At 38.7% G+C, this 23,475-nt stretch overlaps 1 protein-coding gene across 1 annotated transcript in view; it reads left to right on the top strand.

Moving 5' to 3' along the window:
• GREB1L (GREB1 like retinoic acid receptor coactivator) overlaps positions 1-23,475 on the top strand; it is a 60,689-nt gene that overhangs the window by 17,540 nt on the left and 19,674 nt on the right. The window contains exons 7-18 of the mRNA XM_066182625.1: positions 1,408-1,545; positions 1,878-1,997; positions 3,728-3,865; positions 5,634-5,819; positions 11,531-11,857; positions 12,720-12,848; positions 13,449-13,583; positions 15,530-15,727; positions 16,505-16,685; positions 18,094-18,286; positions 19,718-19,851; positions 21,860-22,199. Of these exons, the coding sequence (XP_066038722.1) occupies positions 1,408-1,545; positions 1,878-1,997; positions 3,728-3,865; positions 5,634-5,819; positions 11,531-11,857; positions 12,720-12,848; positions 13,449-13,583; positions 15,530-15,727; positions 16,505-16,685; positions 18,094-18,286; positions 19,718-19,851; positions 21,860-22,199 (2,219 nt within the window). The remainder of the gene's footprint in view (positions 1-1,407; positions 1,546-1,877; positions 1,998-3,727; positions 3,866-5,633; positions 5,820-11,530; positions 11,858-12,719; positions 12,849-13,448; positions 13,584-15,529; positions 15,728-16,504; positions 16,686-18,093; positions 18,287-19,717; positions 19,852-21,859; positions 22,200-23,475) is intronic.

The following is a 23,475-nucleotide window of genomic DNA, read 5'->3' as shown; positions in this document are numbered from 1 at the left end:
GAACTGTGACATCTAAGTCCCTCCCTGACACTCTGTTGGGATAGTCTGATTGTTTTTTACTTCAGCTGGTTAGTCTTTAAGCAATAAAAAAGAAATCGTCACACTTATTACAGGACATTATGCTTGAATAAGAAAATATATCCATTTATTTGGTTTATATATGCACATGAGCATTACACTTTATATTACATCTGCTATTTAATTCAATATATATTGTCATGGTACATATTGTAATTATGTAACAAATCATTAACAGTTCTTTGTGTAAAATACCTTTTCCCCCTCCATACTTGTGTATTTTATTTTGCACTGAAATTTCTTCCCAGCCTTTCAACCACTTCTGGAACTGACCCATGTCCACCATTTTGGTCCATACGAAATTGTTGTCTCAGAGTTCAAATGGGGAGCTTACAATGGGCAAGTGAGGTTATTTTGTAACTGGCAACCAGAGAGTCTTGTGCCAGAATTTATTTGGATGTCTGCAGCTGGGAAGTTGCATTGTTTTAAGCCACATACCCACATCTCTAACACTTCCAGGTGCAGCTGCCATGAAACAAGCAGCTGCACCATCTTCTGGTGTTGCTCCTGGAATATGTTCTTGAGAGGTAAATCCTTGTGGAACTGGCAGATATCAGCAGGGAACTGTAGTTTCCACTGGCCTCCATGTTGTCAGTTTATGCCATTTTATTTTGTTCTACAAAAATTGTGTTCTGAAAAAGAATGAGAACGAGCTCAGATGAGCTCGTGATGGTAACTTCTGGTGATCATCCGTTGTTGTAGTTTAATTTTGTGGCCTGGATATAGCGGGTCCTACCAGAGTGTCAGGCTTGCTGGATCACCCAGCAAGACTGGAGGATCACCTTAGGCAGAGGCAGCAAAATTAGGCATGGTTTGCCTCAGTAATGCTCAGGCCATGTACATTTTGCAGCAAACTGCTCTGTCTTCCCCTGCACAGTGTCCTTTGCTAAGGCTTTAGATGAGAGCCCTGAATTGAATTACTGTGCATAGCACATGGATGAGTGGGGGGAAATTCTGTAGATACACACAAGTGGGTTAGAAATCTTTACAAACTGAATTTGTGATGTATATTTTAAAAAAGTTACGTCACAAACTTCCCAATAATTTTGTATATGTGTAATTTTTTATTGTATTTTGGTGGGGCTTTCTTTGGATTTTTTCTTCCACCTATCCCTCCCCACCTTGAAATCTGGACACCCCTTTTCAAGGCTTGGATTTGGCAATCTGAGTGTTTCTCTGCCGAATACATTTCATACTTTCCCTGGAGTATGGTTTTCTTTGGTCACGCATCTTGCCCTGTTCTTTTGCATCTGTGTGTGGCTGTATAATTTTATTTGTTTGTTTTCAAGATTGTCTCAAGCCACACACTCTGTATTTTATTATACTCAGCTCCTCTTTCACTGCGTGCCACGGATGTTGCTAATGGAAACGCTAATGGAGGAAGAAATAACGCATTGAGTTCTACAGTCTCTCGGCCAATGCCTCACTCAACATCTCCAAGTCCTGGCTGTGCAGCTGGAGACCAAGGTAAAGAAAACCTCTCTGGTTCTTTATTCTAAGCTGCATTGAATGTTAAGCTTGAAAGCTGTGATTTTGTTCTTCTGATTGTAGCTGTTCCTACCATTCAGTCTTTACAGATCCATTTGATTTTTGGCATGACCATTAATGATAATGCTGGACTTTTTAACATGGGTAACAATATTTTTCACATCATAATCTGGTTTTATGTAAATATAGGTATGAGCCTCTGGTGCTCGGTGATGTGATATCCACTCAATACCAGCGTGAAACAGAGTGTAGGCTGGAATTTGGTAATTTGAGAGGACAGGGTTTAGAATTAGTTTTTGCTTTCCTTCCAGCATCTATGTCCAGTTCTGGACCACCAAAGAAACGTCACCGAGGATGGTCTCCTGGGTCCCCAGTCCCGCCTCCTGGTTTAGCAGTACCTGTTCCTACAATCCGGCCTTCAACAAGAACAGGTAAAACTTGAATGACACCGAGATTTCATTTGTTAAAACATGAACTCAGCCAGCCCAGCAGCCCCGTGCTGCACAGTCTTGCACAGCAAACATAACTGATCTTGTCCAAGTATTTCGGCACACCATGGAGAGTTTTTCAGATGCCCCCAAAAAAACACATATGATTGCTTGGTCCTGGTTGTTGTAATCCAAGATGCAACAGGGAAGTCTTCCCCACATCTAAGGAAAATAAAACTGCAGGCAGAGAGAGAGGAAAGGAAGAGGCAAAAAATATTACTAAAAATAAAAAGCTAAAAGAAATCCCCAGTCCCCCAACTGTAACTCAGTTGTTCTAAAATTGTGCAGGTGTATGGATATATGAATATATTTCAAGGATTCTTGTTAGCCTTCACCTTGACTGTTGTGTCTCAGTCTGGTGTGGGATGCTACAGAAACTGTACACTCTGTTTCTGCATGGGAAAAGCAGCTTTATATAATTTTGGCCTAACAGAGAACACTGATATCCACTAGGTCATCTTCATTTAAAAGCAGAAAGTGAGACCAAATGTTAGTTGTGCATGGAGAAGCTGTAGGAGTTCTGTATCGACATGAAATAGAATTAATTATGAGTCCTTATTGATATCCATGTAGATACCTCTTTATTCATAACTGCTAATAAAACTATTCATTATTTGAGTACTTTTCAGTTGTGAGATTGAGCATATTTTCTAAAGGGGAATAAAGAGTTATTTATTCTTTCTATAGAGTGAGAGAATAAGCATCCAAGGAATGAAAAAAGCCGTTCATCAACATGCACAATGCATTTTTAATTCTGCTCTTGAGGACTTGGTTTTAAGATATTTTGCAATTATTTTCGGAGATATTCATCACAGGAGGAAGGGTTACATGGTAGTGAAGGCCTGCTTATCTGAACACCTAAGATTGCAGCTTTTGTCAGTTACTATCTTCAGAAACCTGCTGAAGAGACATGATATAAGGCAACCTGCACTTTTTGTTGAGTTTGTCTCTGCTAATCTGCTACCTCTGTTGTGTACTTCATTTTCTATGAGTCTTTAGTAGTGCTTTTTTCTGTTGGATAAACAGTTTCCCCTGCTAAAATATATGCATTCAGTCATCCTGCCTTTGATGTTTTTCTGTTGATGGCATGGTTTGAAAAAGTGGTTGCAAACCACCAAATGAAGCCAAAGAAACTTGTGAAGCAGGCCTTGCTCTGAAACCTGATTACGGATTGCAGAATTCTTGCACTTGGTTTCCTTTACTTATGAAAGCTGCTGTTGCTCTTTCACGAGTAAAGCCTGATTTTTATCCTTGTAGCAACTATCTGAGGGCAGTTTTGGGATTTTGGCCTGCTTTTATTTTTCTTATCTACATATATTCTAGGTCAGAAGTTGAAGCTGTTTCTTACCTTGTATTGAGAGGCAGTGTTGGGGGATGGCCTTTTGGCTTAGTACTTGGCTTTGTTTAAAGATGCATATTCAAACCTGTGTTTTGCTCTCTCATCCTCACCAACAATACAGTGGTCAGAAAAAGTTTTATTTTAGGGGTGGAGCTACAGGAGGATATAGGCTCTTCATTTAAATTACTTAAAACCATAGCAGGAAATGCAGAGCCCTTTTGAATTTTATTACAGTTAGTGATTTGCAATAATTTTTTTTTCTTACTTGTTCATAAGGCCAAATCACAGTATGAGCCTTTTGGTAATGGAAGTCTCTCTTTTCTTTATTTTATAGAGCCTCTTTTGTCAGTCCCAGTTCCTCAATCCATGTTAACTGGAATTTTACAGCCTCAACCCATCCCAGCAGGGGAGACTGTAATAGTTCCTGAAAACCTGCTGAATAACTCGGGAGTCAGACCAGTGATTCTGATAGGTAAGTCTTACACTGGGGAATCAAATGCTGTATTTCGTACTAGTACACGCTCCCCAGGAGAAAGGGGGTTTCATTTCTTTTTGTTGGTTCTGGCATTCAGTACAATGCAAAGTTGGTTTGTTACAAATAGTTTCCCATAGTTGCTCAATATTTAAAACAGAGTCAGGCAATTTCTGGAGAACCTGATTTGCAAACAGGTCACCACTAGGTCAAATTTTATGCAGAACCACTGGCCAAATCTAAGTTTTATACAAATAAGACTTTTGTAAAACCCAAGAAGAGAGATTTTTCCAAGTAATGAAAATAATTTTCCGGTATAAAGAACTTATAAACTAAGCAAATATTTCCTGCAGCATTTATGGTTCAGATCATGAAGCCCCAGAATTCTACGTGAGAACCAGAAAATTGATTTGCACTGACTAAACAGAAGTAAATCATACTAACTTTTTGTCATTTATAGTCCATAGCTCTTGTAAGCAATTGAGATAACAGATCAGGCTTCAGGCTTTTAAAATCCTTTAGCTGTATAAAGTATTTTGTTAACCCTTAGAAAGACATTGCTTTAAGAGTTTGAATATGCTTTTAATGTGAATATGCCTTTCAACCTGGGCTATTTGGCCATAATATATTAAAAAATGGGTCAGCCAGTGCTGCCAAAAAATGATGAGTGATTTTTTTCACTCTAAATTTCTTTTAGGTCCAATATACTACAGATGGTCATATAAAGTAGCTTCAGTGTCAACAGAACATGCCTATCATTACAGTCTGTGGAATAATTTACCATTCCTGAAGGAATGGAGAAGTTCTTCAAGTCCTCACTTGCACAGATAATTTTGATACACACAGTTCCTGAAGAATTAACAGGCCCATCTACACCAGTAAATCTGTCAAGGATAGGGTTACGCTTCTGGCTTGTTTTGCTTAGCGTTGTTTTCTAGAAGCCGATTATAAAGCTCTAGCATGGTGCTCTAATGGTTTTCAGAGAAACATTTCCTTATTAAAGATGAGGGTGCCTACAGCCATCAGCTTAAGTGCAAATTGAATGCAGCCCTTAGGCTCTTGGAGAGCTGCCATTAAGTCCTCAGTTAGGCTAAATGTTAGTGGCCCTGAGAAGCAGCGTCCTATTAATAGTACAGAACCAGCTGTACCCAAAGGGATGGATTTGGCAAAATCTCTGTGGAAATGCTTCTTTTGAAACGAAAAACATTCTGAAAGAAAAGAGGAGTTAGCCTGTGCTCATGTGCTTTATCTTACAGAATAGCATGTTTAGTTGTCAATGTTTTTACCTGTTTATTAAAACAGAATGGGAAGGTGGCGAAAAAGTGAAATCAATCACAGCAATACCACAGTGCCTGAATCAATGCTAATGTGACTTATGCTGCTTTTATAATGTTAAGATCAATGTACTTTTGCTTTCATTGATTTTTCTTCTTTGTGTACTGTATTATGGAGAATCTGTATTTAAAGGTCAGGGTAAGATGCAAACAGATAATATTCTCATCTGTATTTGGGTAACAATAGTTATTGTCCTGCTGGATATCATGCAGTTAATGTTAGTTCTTGCAAATGCATGTGATCCCTTGTAAAACACAACTGTGGCCTATAATTTATTTTTTAAGCTATTATAGTGGCAAGAACAGTTATTGATACAATGTATTTTGTCAGACAGCTTTAAGAAGAAGTTTGGAAATATATCATTGTGCAAGATTTCATGTAATGGCAAATTTTGTAAATTTGGGGGCGGCGGGGTTTGTTTCTTTTATCACAGGCTATGGCACTTTACCTTATTTCTATGGAAATGTTGGTGATATTGTTGTAAGTCCCTTGCTGGTGAACTGCTACAAGATTCCACAGCTGGAAAACAAGGATTTGGATCTTTTGGGTTTGTCCAGCAGTCAGCTGCTAAGTGTGGAGAATATGATACTTTTAACTATTCAGTATCTCGTCCAACTAGGTAAGCAATTTGTCGTAAGCACTTGGTTTTATTAGAGACTGTCCTTTTTTCTTCGTACCTTTTTTGTGTCCCTTTGAGGGCCAGTTTTCTGGCTGCTTTTGTGGCTGGAAGAGGCAAGTGGCTCCATCTAGTGTGTGTGACTTTGCCACTTTGTTCCTGGAAGGGAAGAAGTGAAGTGAATTTAAAGGCTGATACTGCTGCTGCTCTCCATATGGGGATTGACCAGGTCACCTTTGTGAAATGGATTTGCAATGCAGATAACTCATTTGCTTAGGGTATCAAACCATCAGTTATCACAGCCCTTTCTAAGGACATTCGGTCTGTTTTATTCAGTTTTGTAACAAATGCTGGCAGATGTGTGATAGTTGTCATTGTTTTCGTGACAGCACTGTTTACATGAAAACCACATTTGTTATTCAGACTAAGGCAACTGGTTCAGTGAATATCTCATTCTTGTAAATGTTTTTGAAATGGACTTTTTTGCAAGTATGAGAGAAAACCAGCAAGCCACATTTTTTCTCTTATTGCAGGTCCAGCCATTTTCCCTACCTTAGAATAGAAAGAGCAGTGGTAACAGCAAGGTTTTAGAGGTTTAAAATGCAGGATAGTGTTGGGAAACTTCCACGGCAGTCTCACCCTAACTTTTGTATTTGAAAAGATGCCACTTATCATAGAAGAGTGTGAAGTTACTTCTGTGAAAGAGCACAGTGCATCTGTAATACATAATGGTATGAAATATGCAGGCATTCGAAAAGCAGTACAACTGCTTATAACCTTACAATTTGGGGAGCAAACGTCTTCCATGCAGGTTTCACCCATGAATGCTTACACTTTGCTGCAGTTCTGTAAGAGACAGGAAGGAAACCGTTTTCTGTGTCGTAATACTCTCTTAAGTGACCTGGTAGCTTTGTTTATCATTCTTTGCCTCACTAGTCCATTGGATGCCATGTTAGAATTGACAAAGCGTTTCTTCATTTTTTACAGGATGTTTTTCAGTTACCTTCTTTCAGTAGGCTTAAATTTGTTATTTGAGGTTTTCATCTGTATTGGAAAGTTTGTAGAGTGTGTGTATTAAAACCAGCTGCTTCACAAAAGTCTGGATTGATAGAGGCAGTTTGCAAATTTGTAGCCAGCTGATAACAGCATTTCCAGCTAAAAATAAACTATTTATTGAAACCTGTGAGTCAGTGCATCATGCTCCGTAAGCAGGTCTAACTTTAGATGGATGCAGCAAGTCTATACTTGCTGCAAACTAGAGGATGCTTCATGCAAAGCTTCTGTAGCAGAACTGTGTTTATTGAGCACTGTGACTTCAGCATAAAGCAGTTCTCTTATTAGCAGGTGTTTAGTTTGGCGTTTGTTCTTAGCTGTGCAAAGCTGAATAGTTTCCTATTTGACCTTATGTGGAGACTGTGCCAGTATTGTAAGATGAAAGAGCCTAATGAGGAGAAAAGTAAAAACATTCTGTAGAGGAGGGGTTCAAAACACGTTACTGGTTTGAATATTGCTGTAAACTTAAAACTGTTGGAATTGTGACAGCTGCACTGATCTGTAGCCTTTGTCCCGTGTTGTTAAATCAAAGCAGATTAGAGATGATTGGAGAACAGCCAGATTCAAAAGTTCTTGACAAGAAGAGACAAATACACATATAAATTAACAATTTATTCATGTAAGTCTCTTTATTTTTATTGAGAAAGTAGGACTAAAATGTTTTCCTTTTCTCTAGAGTATATTGTGAAAGAGTAAGATAAAGGCAAAGATAAAAAAGAAGGCAAAAGCACGAAAGATAGAGTCTTGCCTAATTTTTTTCAGATCTCACTGCTTGTATAAAATACATTTGCAGATGACTGTGATCACAGATGATAAGAATATTGTCTATGGAAGTGCTCCTTTTTTGGAAAAAAAATGGACATAGCTGAGAATTCCTATCAGTTTTCTTGTAAAATTATGACAGCATTAATTGTAGGATGATGCTGTTGTGTTTTCAGAAATCAGATGAGCAACTTGTGATGGTATTTACAAATCGAAGTTAAAAAACCAAATGCATTTCTGACGCTTTAAACCTTCTATGAAGACTATACATAGTTAAACCTGTGATTGTGAGCTGTAGCATTTCTATAAATAAATTCTATTGACTGTGATAAAGGAATAAGTAAAAAAAGATAAAGAAGTGTGTTTGATTTTAGTGGCTTTTTTTTTAGCCTACCTCCTGGACTTGGAGTTCACATTTGTTATCTTTGGCAACATTCATGGTGAAGTATTCTCAAGTTTTGTTTTTATACATCAGAATTCCCATATTTGCAGTATGGGTTACATTCCATCATCTGTAATCATCAGCTTTTTACTATTGCACTGCCATTTCTACAAACATCATCTCAGCCTATCCAGTGCTAAGGTGGTCTGTGTTTTTGTTGAAAAGGACTCTGGACCCTTTGTAATATCACCTGTTTGGAATTCTGAAATCATCCTCCCTTCTCTCTTGTTGCGGTACATTTGAATAATTTTGACTATATGTGTTGTATGCTGTGACACCCAGAGGTGTTTTGTAGTTTTAATATCCAAATGCATATCCAAATATGTAATCCAGACTCAAGGCTCTTGCAAGGCTTTGTCTTGAGTGAAAGGGATAGTCAGAAACAGAAAGCTGGAGCTTATTCAAGCAATTCTCCTGTTTTAGATGGTTGGAGAAGTAGTCTCTGTGGATGCACCCTGAAGTTTGTCTGCCCAGAAATGAGCGTCATCCAGAAATGGATGACATTTGAATATGTTGACTTAAACTGTATAGAATAATAGAATAGAATCATAGCAGCATTGAATCTTTTAGTTGTAAAAACCCTTAAGATCACTGAGAGCAATCATTAACCCAGCACTGCCAGGTTCACCACTAAACCATGTCCCCAGCTGCCACTTCCATGTGTCTTTTAAATGCCTTCAGGGATGCCGAATACACCACTTACCTGGGCAGCCTATTGCAATGCTTAACCACCCTTTCAGTAAAGAAATTTATCTTAATATCCAATCCAAACTTCTCCTGGCACAACCTGAGGCCATTTCCATCTGTCCTGTCACTTGTCTCAGAGAAGAGACCAATCCCCACCTGGCTACAGCCTCCTTTGAGGTGATTGTAGAGAGCAGTGAGGTCCTCATGGGCCTCCTTTTCTGCAGGCTGAACAACCCCAGCTCCCATTTCCCACAGAACTTGTGCTCACCAGCCTTATTGCTTTTCTCTGGACATGGTCCAGCATCTCAATATCCTTCCTGTAGTGAGGGACCCTGAACTGGACACAGGACTTGAGGTGTGGCCTCACCAGTGCTGAGTACAGGGGGATGATCCTGCCCTGGTCCTGATGGCTGCGTTATTTCTGGTGCAAGCCTGGCACTGGCCTTCTTGGCCACCTGGGCATATGCTGGCTCACGTTCAGCTAGCCATCAACCAACACCCCCAGGTGCTTTTCCACCAGGCAGTTTTCCAGCCACTCTTTCCAAGCCTGTTGCACTGCTGGGGGGTGTTGTGACCCAAGGGCAGGACATGGCACTTTGTTTTGTTGAACCTTGGACCACTGTCCTCAGCCCATTGATCCAGCCATTCCAGATCCCTCTGCAGAGCCTTTCTGCCCTCTGTCACCTGCAAACTGCCTGAGGGTGCTCTCATACAGAATTACTGAATATTTGGAGCTGAAAGGGACCCATCAGGATCATTGAGTCCAACTCTTAAGACAGTGGCCCATATGGAGTTTGAACCTACTACCTTGGCATTATTCACACCGTGTTCTAACCAGCTGAGCCAATCTCACTCAATCCCCTTGCCCATATCATCAATACAGATATTAAGCAGGCTGGCCAAAACTCTGAGCCCTGGGAACACCACTTGTGACCAGACACCAACTGGATGTAACTCAGATATTAATATTTTATGATATTGTTTATTTTGCAGTTTTGATTTTGAAACCAAGGTGATCGTTTGCATGCTCATTTCTGTAGAGAAGCTGCTTTATATTCCCTTTTAGCATCAACATATTTTTTTTAGGAAACTGTTCACGAATCAAAATCAGTATCTTACCATTTTGTCTTACATTTCATCTGATATTAGTTCCATTATTTTTCTGGACAGTTGTGGAGAAAGACTGCCATACTTTCTTATAAGTAATCTGAGTGAAATTCTGTTTATTCTCATACTGAGAATCTTCTTTTCCATTCATACCATTATATTCATCTTCTTGGATTCATGATGGTGACCCTTGTGTTTAGAGCCTGTCTATTAGTAGCCTCCCTCAATCAGCAAAGATTTGCTTTTATTTCTGTTAGTGGGTAGCAGAATTTTCAGGGGTTGATATGTTGCAGGTAAACTTTATTTCTGCAGGGGAACATTCTTCTCTACTGATACTTGTCTAGTTTTTTGGTGGGTTTTTTTTTTTTTTTTGGTTGTTGGGTTTTTTGGGGGGTTTTGTTGTTGTTGTTGTTGTTTTTTGTTTTTTTTTTTTTTTTTTTTTGTTTTTTAAATTTTGAAGTCTTCAAGGACCTAGAAAGTGTGATGCTTTCTTAGAAGGATAAAGAAAATATATTTCCAAAAGAGAACTCTAAAAGAGAGAATTATGCCCATGGACTCATCAGAATTTTTCAGTTGACATCAAAAATGAAAACCGCCTAGCTCTTACAAGTTTATAGTTGTCTTACCATCCTATGGTAATTGGGTGGTGGCACTTTTCATATGTTACTTCTCAAAAAGGCAAAAATGACAACAGGTGGCAGTTTTTACAGATTCTATGCTGTGGGTTATTTACCCACACCCTGTTTCTCACACAACCTTTCCGTTTCCTGGCCTGAAAGAAAACAGAAAACCAAACCCAGTATTTTACATATCTCTGATATTTAAGCCCCCTCCATTTTGTCATAGAAAAGCAAGCTGCTGAAGTGTGAAGCTGCCTTCTTTGGCACTGATACGAGATTTTGGCAATATAAGCTATGGTTACTTTTTACTCTATGTTCATGAATGTTTTTAAATATTCCTGAATATCTTTGACAATGAGACAAAGCTAACTGAACAGAATGTTAATTGAAGTTCACTTGGAGAACTGATGCCAAGATAGGATGGCTTATAATTCTCTTTTCCAGTTCAAGTTGACAGTAGAGTTGGCAGACTCTGGGGAATGTAGGTCTAAAGTTGCATATTCTTCTTTATGTCAGATGCTTGCAGGTTTGCTAAATTAGTTTAATTTAGCTAAGGAAGAGGTTAAACATGTTTATTTGCATCCATACTTAGTTGATTAGTATGCATGATGAGAGAAAACAAAGCAAAGAGCACTTAACCAGGCTTTGTCAGGCTGCATGGCTGTGGTTAGGCTACAAGGATAAGCATTTTGGTTTTCTGCTGCAAAAACATATGGCTGCATGCTTAATCCTACTCTTCCAGGCAAAAGGCACATATTTCCCCACTCCCTTGTTTGTCCCACCAGTTGCTGAAGCTAGGAGTGAGGTGGAATACCTCATTGTTTAGAGGAGAAAAAAAAAAGGCCGTGGTGGAATAGAAAGGCTTCTGAAATAAAAAAACAGGAATGACACATGGGTAGATATCCACTGAGTAGCAAGTGGGTTTTTTTAAATATTAAAAAATGTGGTGAAGGAACTTGTCAGAGCAAGACAGACATGTAATTATTCCTGGTTCAATAACATTTTTATATGAGACACTGTTCTTCTGTTTGTTTTCATTGTAGGTCCTGACCAGATACCCCTGAGGGAAGAATTTGAGCAGATCATGTTGAAAGCTATGCAGGAATTTACTCTGAGAGAGAGATCCTTGCAAATGAGTGCACAGTGTATCTCTGTGTCACCAGGTCAACTCCCTTGGCTTGCCAGGTTAATCGCTAGTGTGTCTCGGGATCTCGTGCATGTGATTGTCACCCAGAATTCCCTGGCAGAGGGCATCTCGGAGACCTTGAGGTCTCTCAATGAAATGAAACATCAGCAAAAGCTACCAGATTATGTAGTTGCCATTTGTGCATCAAAGATTAGAGGAAATGAATTCTGTGTAGTGGTTCTAGGTGAGTATATTTGCAGACTGCTTCAAACGGCAATGCCAAATTAATTTTCTTGAGTTATTGATCCGGTTTTTTAATTCCTTTTGTTCTTTTTATTCTCCTTTGTATTGTTGCACTGCAATGTCACAGTTTACTGTATCTTCAGCAAGACTTGGATTACTGAGGTCCATGAGGATATTGAAAGATATCTTTATGCTAGTCATTGCTATTTCTTAAGAGGCCTGAGACCTTATTGTTTGTGTGATTGCCTTAGAAAATATCTTGAAGTGACCCAGTGGCAAAATAGTTGGTTTGTCTTTGTTTCCTGTGACAACTGCGATATTTTACATGGCAGTGTCTTATGCAGACTGCTTAAAACAGAATGTACTTTTCATCCTTTTTATCCTTCTTTTTGTCCTTTGTATTCTGCACTGATAACTGACTGTGCTGTTTGTGTGTGAATGAGTGTCTCTGGATGGAAATGAACTTTGACTAGTCATCTTTCTTTTGTAGGCAGATAAATCAGTAATGCCAATTTTTTACTTTTTTACTTTTTTCCCCCCACATTAGGGATAATTACTTTTTTCATATTTATCCAGAATCCTCCATTTCATCTAAGGTACAAATACTTATTTTGAATATCATTTGTCATAAAAGTATGCAAAATGATATGCAATAGCAAAGAATCTGCTAAAATTAGTCATATCAACTAATTCTGCAGTCACTAGTGAAGTAGACTTGAGACTCCTCTCCCAGTCTACTGGGTAAAGGCAGTGGAGATCCATGACTGGAGATCAGAGTGATCCTGGCATCTAGGATGAAAAGGTTGTGTTGACAGTAAACTGTATTAAGGTTTGCTCTCACTCTTTTCCCCTCTCTTCTGCAGGTCAGTATCAATCTCGGGCACTTGCAGAGAGCATGCTTACCACCAGTGAATTTTTGAAGGAGATCAGTTATGAGCTTATCACAGGGAAAGTTAGTTTCCTGGCATCACATTTCAAAAATACATCTTTAGGTGAGTGATTCAAAAAATCAAAAGTTCTAACCAAGACAGTCTTGTCTTTAGGGTTGGTGTGTCTCCTGTTCATCAGTTAAAATGCACATGGATACAGCTCTGCTCTCTCCATTGAGAGGCATTCTGTTCTTCTCCCCTCTTTGTGTGTAAACGAGTGCTTGTCTCCTTCACGTGTGGTGGCAGTTCATAACCCTCGGGCAAAACATTTTTAACACTGTCTCAGCTGTTGAATGTAATGGCAGAGCATGTAATACACCCTTAAGTACATGAGTATTTCCTAGTTTGTGCTTTTAGCAAGGATTTTTTATAGTGTGTTTCTTTGTAATCATTAGATGTCACCAGAAGCTGTAAAGCCACAGACCTGAAATTATACAACTGCGGTTCCTTTTTTTTTTTTTTTTTTTTTTTTACTTAATCCAACTGGTAAATCAGTAGATAAAAGAGAAAGGTATTTTCCCTCCCTGTCTTCCTTGTATCCCCAGCCCCTTGCCCAAGTGCAGATTTGACATCAGCTATGTGAGAACGTAGGTGTATGTAATGTTCAATGTTGCTTCTCTGAAATGCTTTCCAGATAATTCGGTGTTGCTAATTTTGATCTAGGTGATGATTTGGACAAGCTGCTGGAGAAGATGCTACAGCAGCGGGGGGAAAGTGTCATTATTCCTTTTAATGGAGATGTTAGTGAGTGTGTGTCATCTCAGGAGGCAATTGCCATGGTTTCTACACAAGAACCAGGTAATTTTTTTTTAATGTGCAAGATATGAAATAAGTGACTAGCTTGTTAAATGTCAAAATGCATACACTTCAGGAGAATCTGAGGGCACATTTGCAGTCAGTGTGCCAACCTTAAAATACTAATACTGCCAGGTAAATGTAGCTAAACAGCAGTTGCTCAGACTGAAAATCTTTGTAATAACCTTCTGCAAATTTTTTCCCCTGAAGTTTTTATATTCTCTAAGCTAAAACATGTTATTTTCTGTTAGGCATCAGGCAGAGTAGAGAAGATGTTTCTTTGTAACACTGGCAGAGTGGATTCATCTCATCTTTTTGCATGGAGAAAAGGAATGTAACCTTGAGTTTAAGGCAGAGGAGAATTGTGTTCTCCTTCTGATCTCCTCAGGTGTCTTTGTGCCTGGTAATATGCATTAGAGACTTTTGCTCTGAGGCTTAAACTTTTAGGGAATGTGTTTTAAGATCTTGCACTGAAAGTGCTAGGCTAGTGTGATCAGTAATTTGTTGATCTGAGATGGGTCTTATTCAGCATAAGGTGATAAAATGCTTAGGTGCAAAAGATAAGCTAGTATTTCCTGCCTAAAATTGCTACTTTTCAGGATTATTTAGCAATTCAGAGTTCTAAACATACTTTTCCTTTTCGTATCACAGTAATGGCAAAAGATACACTGAGCTGTTGTGAACATTGAGATTCTTTCAGGTCTAGTATCAAAGCAAATTCAACCTCCAGTAAAGCTTTTTTTTCTGTGAAAGAAAGGTATGCTCTTGGTTCATATTACTTAAATTAAATTCATCTATTTGACGTTAAATCTGAGCGAAAGCAAAATGATTTATTGTCTCCACATGGATCAGGAGATCCAACTAGAAGGGCTGACAGGCACTTTGTTCTGGCACCTTCAGAAGTACAAATCTCAAGCTCCCTCAGAGGATTAATTTGAAGGGAGAATGGTCTTTAGATTCTGGTTTGGTTTTTTTTTCTTCTTACTGTGTGCTTTTTTTCAACCCTTCATATTTTCTCAACCAATAGTTCTGAGTTTGTTTTGTCATTAACATCTGGCTGTACAGTGGTTGAAGCTATTCAGAAACTGCCTGAATGAAAAAAATAAAGAAGTAAGTCTCCTAGGCAGTGAGAGGGACATTGCTTCCATACCAGATCTGCTGAAATGGACACTAAGGCATATTTGAACATATGAGATAAGCACATGTGCACACGCACACACCAAAACACATCCCTGTGTAAAACCAACACAGTAGAAAAAAGTGGCATAAACAAAAACTGTAATACCATTATAGAATTTAATCTGGTAATTTGCAAGTTGAAAATACTCAGTGGTTAATGAAGCATGGAATGCTGGACATAGAATTTACCTGATGGAAATACTGAAATGGAACATGCTTTTTGTTTTGAGGAAACATGAATGCTCTGATCAGTCTCTCAGTTCTCTGCATTTAGTGTGATATTGACATTTATTAAGTCCAAATAAATTTGAGTTTCTGGAGAACATTAGAGCTTTGTACCCCTCTCTCTCTCTCTCTGCTTTCTATTATATGTATACATGCACATCTTCATATATATCTATATATGTGCATGCATATTATATATGTGTTGGTTCATTTAACAGGATGCATTTCACAGTGTAGGCATTGAGGTTTCCTTGGGTTGCACTGTTAGAAACCCTTAAAACACTTAGGGCATTTTAAAAAATAGGCAGTGCTCTACTTGAGGTCATCTGATATATTACCACATTTTGATCAAAGAAAGAAAGTTGGCGTTTGTGATCTGGACCAAACTCTCCAGAGTGTTGAGATTTATTCTGGTGAGTGATTTTTTTTCTCCCCTGATAATAGAGAGTAGGCTGTTTGGAGGGTCATGCTTTACTGGGGGGGGTGGGAAAGTAAACATGCTTCTTGTTGTGTTTTGTTTTCTTTTTCAAACAAACACACTCTAGATTTGGATGTTGATACCTTCCAAATTTACCAGCCACAGCTCACAGTTGCCAGAAAGCTCTTGTCCCAGGTTTGTGCTATAGCAGACAGTGGCAATCAGAGCCTGGATCTGGGCCACTTCAGCAAGGTGGACTTCATCGTTATAGTGCCCCGCTCGGAAGTCCTGGTGCAGCAGACCCTTCAACGGATTCGACAATCAGGTAAAAGGGAGGGGAGGGGAAACTGGCTGATCAACCCCAGTGTGTGATGTTATTACATCATTACTGGTACAAGGGGAAAAGTAAATTGTTCCAAAATATAATTTGTCCTCATAGTTTGCATTTTATTTTACTTTAAAAAAAAAAAAGTTTACAAAATCATGAAGGCCCTGGAAAATACCTAATTGACCCATATTTCAGAGTAGTTTATTCCTACTTCTTTAATTCAGATGACATTCAAAGTCATATACATTGTACCATGCCTAATTTATGAATCCGACAGCAATATATCTTTACAAAGACTAGTTTTATTGACAAACATTGAAGCAGAGCCCAAAAAGTATGATATCGTATCATATCATATGGTAAGGAGTATCAGTTTTATATAAATTAATGATATTTGCAAAGGAAAGGTCAGGATAGCTTTTTCTGATTCAAACAATATTATTATATTAGCTTAATGTAGACAAGTTTGGCCTAGGATCATGGAGCACAGCCAACTGAGTGCTGCTTTGGAAATCTTTGTGGAGGCCTGATTTTTTCCCCCCATTTTTTGATAATGTGAAAAGTTTTTGAAAGGTCTTCAGGCACTTTTTGGAGGAAATCCAGAAGCCAAGGAGCACATTTTGACGTCCATTGTGAGAGAAATTGCATTTGGATAATCATCATCTTACTGGGGTCTATCAGTGGTTTGGCGGGCAAGTGGCAATTTTACACTGACCCTTCATTTTTGGATGCACTCAAAGGTAAAGAACTTCATTGTATTCTTCTTTTTGACAGGTGTGCTTGTGGACTTGGGCCTAGAAGACAATGGAACGGCCTATCAGAGAGCTGAGAAATACGTGGTTCGACTGGACAATGAGATTCAAACTAAATTTGAAGTTTTCATGAGGCGAGTGAAGCAGAACCCCTACACACTCTTTGTGCTGGTTCATGACAATGCCCACGTGGATTTAACAAGGTAGCTGCTTCAATCTGCTGAAGGAAAGCCATCCACTCCCAGCATCTTTCCATTAGGTTTTTCAAAAGACTTACTGTCTTAGACACCTATTGCTTTCTCTAGGCATTTTTAAGGTATTTTGTGCCTTATAATTGGAAAGAATCTCTTTTGGTTGCCCATGATATTTGTTACCTAATCTAATTCAGCTGAAGGTAGGTGAGACTAGTTTCAGATTATTGGATGCCTAACAGGACTCTTTTTAGGGTTATGTGCTATGGTGCTGAAATCAAGGGGAAAATGCTGGATTTTGCAAATTTCTTTGTTCTTCTTGTCTTTTTTTCCAATTCCTCTTCTTTTTCTGTCCTCAAACCCAAATGTCTCTGATGTTCACAAGCTGGTCATGTGTTTAATTCATATTTTTATCCCTGATAATGTTGTTTGTGATATGAGAAAGCTTACAGACATTTAAGTCTGCATCACAAAAATGATGCCGTAACTTCTGTAAGTAAAGGATTTAAAAAAACCAGCTGTCTTGAATTTGGCTTTAGGTCTAAACACAACATGTACACACATACAAAAACATTTCTTCACACCAAATCACAACTTCATCTTGAAAGAAGAAAGAAGTAAGTAAAACTGATTATTCTGTTCTTGTTCCATGAGTAAACTAAGGAGAATAATATGGTTTAAACATGAGGTACAAGGTTGTGGGATTCATTTCAATATTAGAAATAGTGAAAGATGTCCCAGCCCATGGTAGAAGGGTTGGAACTTGATGGTCTTTAAGGTCCCTTCCAACCCAAACCATTCTATGGTTCTATAATAAGCAAAATACTCTTCTTGAAGGACTGCTGAAAATAGACAAAAGCAACATTATTTCTACCTATTTCTTCCCCATCACATTTTCTTTTACTGTCTTTGCTATATTTTGAATTTGGAATTTCTGAATGTATAATGGAACTAAAGGCAATTTCAGGAGCTTGGAACATCAGAACATCAGTGGACTTTCAGGCTCCCCAGCCTTGTAGAAATTTGTTGTTTCAGACTGGGGGAGCCACTGGATTTCATAAAATTGCTACTATGTCCTATTGCCACACCTCATGGAACAGTGTTTCTTAATGAGAAGGATTTAATCAGCTTTGGCTTATTTTTGGTGTGATGCTTTTTTAAATTGTCACACTAATCCACCTTCTCACTGTCAACAGATTTTGATCCTTTCTTTAGGTGTTTGTTTTCTTCCCTTGTTTGCCTGAGTTTACCCACAGAGAACAGTCAGACGTTTTCTGAAGTCTTTTACCTTTCCAAAGAGATTTTTATGGGCTGTGGTTCTCTGTGTCATGGTCATTTAGAGATTTTTCTGTAGGAAGAGAGTAATCCATTGAATTTCAGGATGTCAGTAAGGCAATTCTTTGCATTCTTATTTCTGCAGTGCCATTTCAAGTTCCCTGTCACATGGTGAGCCTAATCATGGTCTGGCTGATAGAGTTATTAATTGCAGGGAGGTGCTTGAAGCATTCAACCTCCTTGTTCTTCAGGTCAGCTCTTTCCCTTATGCCCTGCAAACGCAGCAGTCCAGGATCAGCTCTAGCAATGAGGTACATTGGATACATTCTGACACTGTGGTAAGTGTTTAACTGTTAATTTTAACTGTGAATTTTAATGTGGAATTCACACCTAACAGAATCTAGAAAATGTTGTGTTAGGAGAGAGCTCTTTCTCTGCTGGAGTTTATTCTCTCAGATTCCAGATGGACAGCCCTGAAATATTGATGGTAGAGGTAGCACCTGATATTTAGGACCAGGAATTACACAGTTTTCTTTATCCAATCATGCAAGATGAGAAACCACTTTCTGTGTTCTGGTCAGACAAAGCTATGTAGACCTGCCATAAAGCTCCGGAGCTGACTTTCTCTTTTCAAGCAGTCTGACTTTTGACTGTAAGTTGTATGTCACACAGCCTGTCAAGTCTGTTCGTTACTTTCCCAGTCCTAATTAACATTGTGTGCTAGGTTAACAAGTTTTGGTGTAGTAGGTGCTGTGATGGTGCAGAGGAAAAATCCTGTTGGATATTCTGCACTATTAACTTTTTTCATAATTTCAGCCAGCTGATTTAGAGGATGTTTTGGATAAACCTGCTAAAAACCAGCATTTTCTCCTATTGCTTGTTTGGTGTATTTATGTCAGATTTGACTTTACTGTGCTGAAGGGACCACTGGTTTCTGCAAAGTGTCCTCAAGTGGGAGCTGTAATAAATAGTTAATAATTAGTGAATAATTAGTGAATAATTAGTGAATAAATATTCTAAGTTTGCTTTTTGGTTGATTGTTAATATAAACCATGTGGTGACCTTCTGTAAAATGGTCTAGACAATTTTTTCTTTCCCAAAAGTAAAAAAAAAATTAACAACTTTCAGTCTTCTGATCAAAAAAAAATAACCCACAAAAAAGGTGAGGACTGTAGGTGATTAATTACATTCCTAGAGATTACTGCTGATATAAATGCAATGGAGAACATGCTGTGCTTCCATCAAAGGCTCACGAAATTTGAAACACAAATATTTTTCCTTTGTGATAGCTGTCTGCAGACTTACATTACAACAAAAAAATTATTAATTTGTGGTTTCCATTAGAAAATCATGTGGACTCTGATAATCAAGAACAACTTTGGGAATTAATAATCCTTCTCTTTTCAGGTTCTACTCTAAATAGAAATGAGATGACAGTTGTCAGTAGATATAAAGCCAGAGACAGGGAGTCAGAAAATAATTAGCAGGATTCTAGAAACTCTCTGCAGTCACACATAGGAGATATACCGAAAAATTTGCAAGGACCTACACCTGTTTTTCCTAGCTGTAGGCAAATAATAAGTTAGGTAAAAAACAATTTACATTTTATTGTACTCATTAAAACAAATAAATAGCATCAGTTAGGAAGAACAGATAAAAAGAAAGGATTCTTGGTGTGAGAGTGCTTTCCGCTTATTTTTTTAAATGACACAAGAAATAAAAATTTGTTCCAGAATACCTTACATTTTTGCTGTTTGTGTATGAAACAGGATGATGCAGCGAGTGAAGAAAAGCTATACTTTGGTTTGAATGAATACAGCAAATCACTCCAGTGGGGAGTCACAAGTCCCCTTTTGAGATGTGATGAAACCTTTGAAAAAATGGTCAACACGCTTTTAGAAAGGTAAATAATAACATGGAAGCTTGGGATTCTGCCCAGTTGGGATCTTAAAGGTACATTTTATGAGCCCCATTATGGGGGATGAAGACGTGATATTTGATGTTGATCTTGGAAAATATGAAGTATGAGCAATTTTATTTTTGTAACAAATTTAGCGCAGTTGAAGAAGGGAGCGAGAAATTAAGCCCATTTAGCAGCAGTCTGGGCTCAGCTGTACTTCTCTTCTTTTGGCTCAGCTCTCACTGAGCTCAGAAGGTACCAGAGGTTTCATACCTCACCACTTCTGGTGTCTCTCTTGTTGGTGGAGAGGGACATTGTTTCAAAAACATCATTTTTGTTATTTCAGTAGCTGGCCGTGGTTTTGGTTCCTGCAGCTCAGGGCCTATTTGTACCCTGCATCTGCCTGAAAAAGCTACTTTCATGGCACATATCCAAGATACAATTAAATGTGTCCATTTCAGGAATGAAGGGAATACTGTTATTTCCAGCAAGGTGGAGTTTATCTGCTGTGCATATCAGCAGGACAGATCCCTTATAGCACTTCAAATAATAGGTCTTTTGTTTTCATATTTACTAGAACATGATTGTTCTGTGTTCAGTATTGTGTTTTCTGTTTTAATTAGGTCAATACAATAGTCGTAAAAGTATCTGTACTTATTAAGTATCAATATCAAATGTGTTAAATTAGCAACATTAATAAGTGCATCATTAATACTTAGTATTTGTTATTATCTACAAATAAGAAATAGTAATTAGGTCAGTTCCTTAGGTTTCTCCTATTCTTTCTGGTCAAATCCAGTGGTAAAGATAGTGGTCACTATCACACTTTCTGTTTAAGTGTGGGTTGGAAAAAGGATGAAGGAAGATACATGTATGTGCAAATAATGATATGAGATGGGCATAATGCTAGAAATTGATGGCAGCTGAACCTCTCTACCTTGGAGCCAGGATATGTTTTTGTGTCATAGTTTATCAGTTTAGGCTCTGTTTTCAAGAAACTGGGCTATTCTGTCTGGGCGCATGAGCCATTCAAGCTTACAAGCTGAAAATATTGCAGACATTTGTGTATTGTAAGAAAGGCTCCATTTGTTTTAGTAGCAGAAGTTCAATGGGTATTTTTATGGCAGGAAGAGTAAAAAGTATTTTAAAAACATACTGGTTTAATGACTGGCTTATGGTATCCAGAACAAACTATTGTATCTACTGGCTAGACACAAACCCCAAACTTCCTTTAAATGGATATCGTCTATTAGATTACTCAAGAAAGAGACCAGAGAAATTTGGAACTTCTAGTTATTTTAGTTATTTGCACTTAAAAGTGGCATAAGACCAGTACTCAAGGCATATTAGTGTAGTGTTTTCTGTATTATGGTGGCGAATGAGCTCATGGGAAATGTTTAGAAATTGAGCGGGTTTTTTTGCTTGGGTCGATTTTAATTTTATTTCTCTTAAAATTTTACTTCATATTTGTTGTCATTGCATGTAGCTGTAATGGAAGCAAGATGTTGGCTATATAAGTTAAAAGGCAAAACGGAAATTGAGGTTTGGCTCAGAGGCAGTAATTCCTATTGGTATGTCCAGCTTTCTGGTGAGAGGTTGAGAGATGTGAAATTCTGAAGTACTTCTCCCACAAACCACTTGAAGCCACGATGGTCCTCAAGTTTGTCAAAGAAAAAGCTTGTGGAAGGCAAAGCAATTATAAGCGTGTGCTCTGGGAATAAATTGGATCTGAGGTGTTCCTTCTCTCCATCAAGTCAAAGGTCTTTAGCTGAAATTTTGGACCAGATGAGGGTAGCAGAAGTTTATAATTCCTGTTACTTGAGCTCAGGACTTGGGCCAAATGCAGAGAATTTTTGTTCAAAATTTTTGTCTATGAAAATAGAGGATTTTGTTCTTTGAGCACTACTGGAAAAAATAGGCACTTCTTTCCTATGCAGTCCTGCAGTTTGGCTGATTTTCAGACAGTAGTGTGATTTTGCACGTTCTAATGCAGGCCTGTGTCTCCCCCAAGGTACCCCCGGCTGCACAGCATGGTGATCCGCTGCTACCTGCTCATTCAGCAGTATTCCCAAGCTCTGATGGCCCTCACCACCATGGCCTCTCTAAGGGATCACAGCACACCTGAAACACTCAGCATAATGGATGACCTTATTACATCTCCGGGAAAAGACAAGAATGGCTGTGGCCACATGCTGGTCATCCGGGTGCCGTCGGTGCAGCTGGCCATGCTGGCCAAAGAGAGGCTACAGGAAGTGAGGGACAAGCTGGGGCTGCAGTATCGTTTTGAGATCCTCCTTGGGAATCCTGCCTCGGAGCTCACTGTCGCGAAACACTTCGTGACACGGCTCAAGGTTAGCAGAAACTCCATGTTTGTTTGTTTGTTTGTTTGTGTGCTTGCTGTAGTCATCTGGCTGTTGTAGTTGTTTTGTGTTTATTCGCACGTGTTTATAGGTTAATTATTCTATGGGGAAAGGGCAGGTGTTCTGTCTCTGTCGCTGTGAATGCATTTCTGTTCTTCGAGCATAAAAGATAGACTTGGACCAAACCTGAATTGTTACTGGTCCATGAAGTCAAGCACTAGCTGTTATTTCACTTCTCAAAGTTGAATAACAGCATGCATCAGATAGGGTTCATCTCTAAAAGCAGAGCTCAGATCTCTGTAGGCAAACTAACTATTTCCACCAACTTATCTGTCTGTCTAGTGTATCTGTTGTCTGCTCTGTTCATCCAACTTCTGCCCTTCTGGTAACTGGTAAAGTATGCTGTTTGTCACAGATTTCTTTCCTCAACCCCCTGCATGCTGAAAGCCTGAAGAGGCTACATGCATATACGCCTAGCATATCTGCACCCACCTAAAATTTTGCATGGATTTACAAGAGCATGGTTCGATTAGCCAAACCCACTTCATGAACTGACCTCACTACATTAAACAAAGGGTTGCCTGCCTTAGATGTCAGCCTGAAAGTGATACTGGTTATCTGTCCTAATCCTTGCTCTAAGTGTCAAAGAGAGATTAATTTTCTGCTTCTAATATGAGTTATACAGTGTATTCAAAACCACAGAGAAGAGGGATGAATTTTGTGAGCCTGTCTGAAAGGGGCTTGCCTACAGCCAAAAGCAGATAAAGTGTTCTTTCAAGAAGCTATGACTCATGGTTCTCAAACTTTATCTGCAGCAGGAGAGGGAAGAAAGTAGTCATAAATGAGACAATGGCATGTAAGATAACAGTTCTGTGCTGGTGGGGTTTTTTTTGGATTGGCATTAATTACACCCTTAAGTCATTCTGGATTGAGTCCTGTACAGGCTTCTTAATAGTGCTGTGCCATAATGAGTTGCAGTCCTTACACAGGGCTGAAGCAGCCTGTGAGGCCTTGACTGTGGAGCAGTTGCAGGTGGATATCCATGATATCCAGACACTGGTCTGGAATACAGAAGTTTTACCAGGTAGAGAGTGAGAAGCCTTCTAAATAATTCTTCTTATTCCTCTCTCCAAAACCTAAGATGCTCTTTTGGACTAAACAAAGCTGTAGGATTCTGTATTTGTTTCTTTTCTTGCAGTTTACTAGAAGAAAAGCCCTCAAATCTGAACCATGCATATGAAGGGAGTGAGGAGAGGAATTCAGTTGC

This window comes from Chamaea fasciata, unplaced genomic scaffold (genome assembly GCF_029207755.1).
Source record: "Chamaea fasciata isolate MVZ Bird 193981 ecotype frontalis unplaced genomic scaffold, bChaFas1.0.hap1 SCAF_1, whole genome shotgun sequence".
NCBI classification, from domain to species: domain Eukaryota; kingdom Metazoa; phylum Chordata; class Aves; order Passeriformes; family Sylviidae; genus Chamaea; species Chamaea fasciata.
This window is presented reverse-complemented; position numbering and strand designations above follow the sequence as displayed.